The sequence below is a fragment of the Carassius auratus genome, linkage group LG28B (genome assembly GCF_003368295.1).
Source record: "Carassius auratus strain Wakin linkage group LG28B, ASM336829v1, whole genome shotgun sequence".
NCBI lineage: Eukaryota > Metazoa > Chordata > Actinopteri > Cypriniformes > Cyprinidae > Carassius > Carassius auratus.
In genome coordinates, this window is record NC_039293.1 from 9,128,942 (window position 1) to 9,135,978 (window position 7,037).

Genomic DNA, 7,037 nt, shown 5'->3' on the forward strand with positions numbered 1-7,037 from the left:
GATGCCATTCTTCTAATGATGTAGCAAGTACATCAGGTGTTATGCGAAGTGTTCCTTGTTCCGGTTTACCTAATTAATACAGCCTAAAAATCCTTTAACGGATTTATTTGTATTTGTTTGTTCTGGTGCTGGAGGACATGAAGGTAAGATCAGTTCGGTGTTGCTGTCTATGAGCACTCTCTCTGCTCTCTGCGTGCGCCCTGTACTCAATTAATTTTTTCTGCGACTTGCGTCTGAATATTTAAATAGGAAAAGCATAAAAACACATGCAAATTATAAGCTTTATTTACAATGCGCATCAGTGGTCCGTCAACTGTCCTTAGCATCTTTTTAGACTGGCCACAGCCAGTCGATTGAGATCACCAGGGGGCCTCCCCGCAGCCATGGGCCCCATAAACCTTCTTTCACCCCACTAGCGATGGCCCTGTAAGTTAGTAACCAGTAACATGCTGAAAATTATTTACAGTAGTGGAAAAATTATTTATAATTTAAATTATTTATTCCTGATAAATAGACATCTGAGTAAACATTCTTTTCAGGGATGTATGTAATATATCTTCATTTTTCTTTCCAGTCATGTCATCCTCCAGTGATCTACTGACTGAGGAGCTTAAGTGCTCTATTTGTCTGGAAGTCTTCACTGATCCAGTCAGCACTCTATGTGGCCACAACTTCTGCAAAACCTGTCTGAATAAATGCTGGGACAAGAGCCAGACCTGCAGCTGTCCATACTGCAAAGAAACATTCAACCAAAGACCTGACCTCAGGGTTAATACCACACTCAGAGAGGTTGCTGAACACTATAAAAAGAAACTCAGGCAAACGGGTATGTCTATATCAAATACACATTATAGAATTGTTTCTGCTTCATGTAAGGAAATCATTAAAGGGAAGGAAACTTAAAGGGATCATATGATGCAATTTCAAGTTTTCCTTTCTCTTTGTACTGTTAACAAGCTGTTTGTGCATAGATAAGATCCCAAAAGTTGCGAAGACTAAAGTCTTAAACCCAAAGAGATATTCTTTATAAAAGTTAACTTGTCCACGCCCTCCTAAAGTGCCTCATTTAAACACGCCCCCACTTGTCTATGTCACTGTGTGGGAAGATTTGCATAACACCTCCCAAATGTTCACTCAAAGAAAGAAGGTGTAGCATTTGGACCAGTCAGACACACAACTGTTTGTTTATAGTTATATTTATATTTGTTTATATCTAATGCCTCCTCATCTAACCAAAGGGTCTATGGGCCCTTCCCCCAAAAGGAAGCTATCCCCTCAAAATGGACAGAACACGCCTCTGGTTCCTCTAGCAAAAGGCCCACTATCTGATAACACTAGGTTTACGACGCCCAAAAATGTGGCTAAGCAACTCTTAACTCGAGTCTCTTAGAAGCAGACACATAATGCACATAAAAAGGGACTCTTCTCTTATTAATTCATAGAAAAACCTTTCTTTGAATTAATTCACATATACTTTAGGGCATTGTGGATACTGTTACTGTTCTTGTATATTGTGTTTTGTGCATTGTATATGTTTCATACATGCTTATGATGGCTCACTAGTTCATATAACTTCATCTATTTGATGTTTGGTATCTATGAGTTCGTATTTTCATGATCTAAATGAGAGTTTACATTATATGTTGATGCCTATGCAACACATTAGTTTTATAAGAATCTTAAAGATTCTTCTTTTGAACCCCCAATCTAGACACCAGACTACAGACAAAGAGTTGTAAAATTTCCCTCCAAAAGGTACCTTTTCTCATTGGCTCACTCAAATCCTGAGGGTGTGACATGATCCCCCTATACAGATCACTGATCACCAGATCAGAGCGGTTCTTTTAGATTCAGGAATTCCAGGAGAAGATGCCGAGCTAAAAGCTCTCAAAACCACACTAAGCTTGTGCCAGGCTTCGGCCTTGACTATTCATTCGTCAAGATCCTCTGATTCGAACTGGTCTTTCTCATCAACTCACTTCAGCAAAGACGAACTGGAGCCCCAAAGTGCATCAGGACTCTTTATCAAACAGGCGAGACTTGCAGGTATCAAACTTAGTCTTATTAATTGATACACTTTGGTTGTAAATCTACAATTTTCATAGTCATGAAAATAAAGAAAACTCTTTAAATGAGAAGGTGTGTCCAAACTTTTGGTCTGTACTGTACATGTTGGTGGTTTAGATGATTTAATAAGTTACAATTCTTCCTCTCCTATAGTAGAGAATGAGTGGAACTGATCCTCAGGGGGTCTATAGTGCACTGTCTGATGCGATACTGTAGCTGATGGCTGAATGGTTACAATTTTATCCCTAATAGTATCGATTTTAGAAGTAAAGTAATTCATAAAGTCATTACTGCTGTTATGCTGGGAAATGTCAATTCTTGTTGATGCTTTATTTTTTATTAATTTAGCCACTGTATTGAATAAATACCTGGGGTTATGTTTGTTTTCTTCTAAAAGAGAACAAATGTAATCGGATCTAGCAGTTTTTAATGCTTTTCTGTAGGATAGGTTATCTTCCCGCCCAGCAAAACAAAATAGCTCTAGTTTTGTTTTCCTCCAGCTGCGCTCCATTTTCCAGGCTGCTCTCTTTAGGTTGCGAGTGTGCTCATTATGCCATGGTGTCAGACTGTTTTCCTTAACCTTCCTTAAGCTTAAAGGAGCAACTGTATTTAAAATGCTAGAAAAGAGAGAGTCCATAGTTTTTGTTACATCATCAAGTTGTTCTGAGATTTTGAAAGTTATTTTCCTTAACCAGGAAATTAATGTTCTTAGAATTGACAGACAGTTGACACCTTGAGATGTCAAGTAAAAACGTACAGTGGATATAAATATTTATAATTTATCCTAACCAGTTATGATTGAGTATTCATATTTTCCAATTGAGCTGATTCGTAACAAAAGCATAACTTCTTACTGAAGTATTGTTGCCGCCGCTGTCATGATGTGGAGACACTGTTTCATTGTGAAAGCTAAACTACTTTGTTTGGCCTTCCCAAAGAAGACACAACTAGAAATCAGTGGTTAAGTTGTATTTACAGCACAACACTGTTTCAGAACAGTTCAATGCAAATATTCAGATATGTGAAGCACATTTTATGGAGGAATGTTTCCTGAACCTGGGAGAGTTGTTTCTATAAAGTGGAGCAGTTCCAACTTTGCAAGGACAGTCTGGCGCTTCTGACTGGCAGTCTGTATGTTTTCATATTTAAACAATTTGCCACTGATGATTCAAACGAGAGTTTTGAGCAGTGTAGGGCTTGTTGTCTGTCATTTCTCTCACCACAAATGCAGACATCGTCGAATCCATCCACTGCACTTCAATAACTGTCTGGTTAGTTCAGCTACCAAATCTGACCTCAGAAGACTACATAGGGTAGACCGGACTGCTGAGTGAATCATAGGTACAACCCTCTATTGTCTCCAAGATCTGCACTCATCCAGAGTGAGCAAAAGGGCCAGTAAAATCAATCTGGACCCCTCACATCCAGCACACTTCCTCTTTGAACTGTTGCCATCTGGTCGACGCTACAGAGCACTGAGCACCAGAACAGTCAGATGCAGAAAGTTTCTTCCCTCAGCAATCTATCTCATGAACATTTGAAAATAACTGGTACACACAACACTATTCATACACTTATTTATCTAACTTAGTCTACACTTTAAATTTGCACATAATATACCTGTACATACAAAAATATATATTGTTATATACCTGCACATACAATTGTCAATTTATATTTTATATATTGTTTAATATATATATTGCTATTTACTCTGTAGCACTGTATAAGCTTCTGTCATGAAAACAAATTCCTCTTACTGTATGTGAAAACATACCTGGCAATAAAGCTCTGATTCTGACTTTAATATTTCTGTTACACGCTTGGGATAATCGGCCAATCACAACGCACTGGATAGCTGGCCAATCAGAGCACACCTTGCTTTTCAGAACAATGAGCTTTGTAAAAAGCAGCATGTTTCAGAAAGGCGGGGCATAGATGAGCAACAATAATGTACAGTATGTGGAAATGTACTTGTACAGTATGTGTGTTTGTACGCAAAATAATTTTCTTTTTAGCAACATCATATGACCCCTTTAAAAGTTATATATTAAAAAAAATTACATTCATAAACTTTTTATATAAATATAATAGAAGTCGCTGCTTGATTTTCTAAATTTTAGCAGAGCCACATATATTGTCTCATGATACAAGATCACATTATGTTTTATTATGTTTCAACAGAGATCAAGTGGATGCAGCAATATGCAGGTACAGTGTGCTGTCTTCTCTACACTATATTACATTTAAATACTCACAGCTTCATTACTGCACTACAATATAATTAAATGCTAAAGTCATCATCAAAAATGTTTGTATTGTAAAGCTGTGATTCACATTCTCTGTTGTTGTTGGTTAATTTTTTTTTCTGTTTTATTTTATTTTTATTTTTTTTAGTGGATGTGACTCTAGATCCAGAAACTGCTCATCCTGAACTCATCCTGTCTGATGATGGAAAACAAGTGAGACATGGAGACATTTGGCAAAAACTCCCAAACAACTCAAAGAGATTTGATAGATATTTATTTGTCTTGGGAAAAAAGGGGTTCTCCTCAGGGAGATTTTATTTTGAGGTGCAGGTGGAAGGAAAGACTAGCTGGGATTTAGGAGTGGCCCAAGGATCCATTAACAGGAAAGGAGAGATCTTACCGAGTCCCAGTAATGGATTGTGGACTTTGATTCTGAGGAATGGGAATAAATATATTAACTCTCTTAATCCCCCTGTCAGTATCTCCATGAAAGTGAAGCCTCAGAGGGTTGTTGTGTTTGTTGATTATGAGGAGGGTCTGGTCTCCTTTTATGATGTGGAGACCAGCTCTCACATATACTCTTATACTAATCAGCGTTTCTTTGGGGAACTCTATCCATATATTAGCCCATGCCTTAATGATGGAGGTAAAAATTCAAGCCCACTGATCATCACACCTGTCAATTACAATAAATGAAATATAGCGAAGGTGCCAGGGTGGGATTTGCATCAGAAATTAGCATAGCACCTCCCCTGTCTTTATGTATAAAGCAGTGGTTCTCAAACTTTTTACAGTCGCGTACCCCCCAGGCATTTAACGTCCTTCAATGTACCCCCTCTCTCACACTTAGACTACAGTCAGAAAGTATTTTAATAAACGTACATGTGTAACAAATATATACTTTGTAAAGTAACTCAGTTTTATCAAACACATAATTTGTATCCAACCTATCACATACTTTTAAATAAATTACACACTGTTTAATGAGATGGGTGGGCTTGAAGTGACTTGCATAACTCTGTGATGTTTGGGTGTATTGGAGAGTCTCTTTGTCTTAAATAATTCTCAATCGTGGACAGTATCTCGATATTTGTTCTTCATGTTGGTAATTGCCGAGAATTCACTTTCAAAGAGGTATATTGTCGTGAAGGGCATCAAAGTCTTTACAGCATGATTTGCCAAGGCATTGTACTCTGCACGCAGGGCTATCCAGAAATCTGGCAGAGATTTTTGTGTGAACTCTATTTTCGATGAGAAATTCATAGATATTTCAATGAGATCCTCTTGCTCAGAAATGGGCAGGTGTAATGTGGGGGTGTTAGAGAATGAATGGGGAATCCAGTTGTTTGAGTTGTCTGGTTCGGTAAAGTATCTGCGCAACTGAGAGGCCAGATCAGGAAGTTGCTTAATTAACTAATTAACTAACTTGCATCAGTAAAGTTAAACTGGGTTGTAACCAAAAAACGCAATGACGAAAAGGCTTCAGTTTTTTCCTCGTTAATGCTGTTCCTTCATGTAAACGGTGACACAATTCAAAGGGATGGTCAAGAAAAAAAATCATTAAGTTAATCCTTCAATTCAAACGGTTGTGCCAGCACCTTTACCCTGGACAGTCATTGAACATGAGTATGGAGTGAGTGTGTGACGTAGTAACTGCCCATGTCATTGCACAATCTAGAAAACAAAGGGTCTTGCTTTAACAAAATTCACAATTCACACAGCATCATCTAAAATTTCCTTTAGACGGCTAGGCATTCCCTTGGTGGCCAACACCTCTCTGTGAATGATGCAGTGTATCCAAGCTGCACAGGGTTCAACTGGTTAGACGCGTAATACCACTCCTCTATACTTCCCTGTCATTGCTTTTGCTCCATCAGTACAGATGACCACACACTTTTTCCTTAGAAACTCATGTGACTTTACAAAGCTATCTAAGACATTGAAATTCTTCTTCCCAGTTGTCCTGCCATCCAGCTGTTTGCAAAAAAGTACATCTTCCATAATTGTACCTTCATAAATATGCCTCACATATATTTTTTAAAGCACAGTATTCGCTGGCTTTTATGAGAAGCGGTTGTTGTTTTAAATCGTCCTTTGCCATATCAGCGATGCGACGTGAAACAGTGTTGTCAGATTATGGCATCAACTTTATATTTTTTATTTTTGGCCTCTTCTCTGAGCATTATACCAGCGATATCTGTAACAAGCAGGAACAATTAACTTCTCCACAATAGTATGGGGTTTGCCTGTCTTAGCCGCTCTGCAACTCACCATGTAGGATGCTTCCAGACCCTTCCTGCTTATGTCATCTGATACAGTTAAAAGGGCCTTACTACTGAGTTGTTTTATTTGTCTTTCAAAAAACTCTTTGTGGTTTATTTATAAAAAGTGGGATTCTTTGATTCTAAATGCCAGTGAAAAAATGCTGGTTTCATGCAGTTTGAAAGAGTACTTTTACACACTGTGGCTGAGGATTTTCTTTATTGACATTTTATGTAAAGCCAAGTGAAATATATTTTTCATCATATTTATGCCTCTTTGATGTTCTTTCTGTGAATTGCTGGTGATGCTGAGATTGCTTTTTGGCTTCGGATGCATCGATTTCAATATAGCTGTCAACCTTAGTATGCGGTGCACTCACGCTCGCTACTGAAAGGGTTAGTTCATCCAAAAAGGAAAATTATGTCATTTATGACTCACCCTCATGTCGTTCCAAACCAG

General features: G+C 38.0%; 1 protein-coding gene across 1 annotated transcript; it reads left to right on the forward strand.

Annotated features, from left to right (window-relative positions):
* The first annotated feature begins 576 nt into the window (after nucleotides 1–576).
* LOC113067591 (zinc-binding protein A33-like) lies at nucleotides 577–5,305 on the forward strand. Its single transcript, XM_026239953.1, has 3 exons — nucleotides 577–826; nucleotides 4,252–4,278; nucleotides 4,465–5,305. Exons 1-3 carry the CDS (start codon nucleotides 577–579, stop codon nucleotides 5,010–5,012), a joined length of 825 nt encoding a protein of 274 aa, XP_026095738.1. The 3' UTR covers nucleotides 5,013–5,305.
* The last annotated feature ends 1,732 nt before the right edge of the window (nucleotides 5,306–7,037 follow it).

What these genes read in the sequence shown, in the direction of transcription:
- LOC113067591 (XM_026239953.1), top strand. Translation starts at nt 577, where the DNA reads ATGTCATCCTCCAGTGATCTACTGACTGAGGAGCTTAAGTGCTCTATT. An exon ending in AAAGAAACTCAGGCAAACGG is followed by an intron (nt 827 to 4,251) that starts GTATGTCTATAT and finishes ATGTTTCAACAG; the next exon opens with AGATCAAGTGGATGCAGCAA. An exon ending in GTGGATGCAGCAATATGCAG is followed by an intron (nt 4,279 to 4,464) that starts GTACAGTGTGCT and finishes TATTTTTTTTAG; the next exon opens with TGGATGTGACTCTAGATCCA.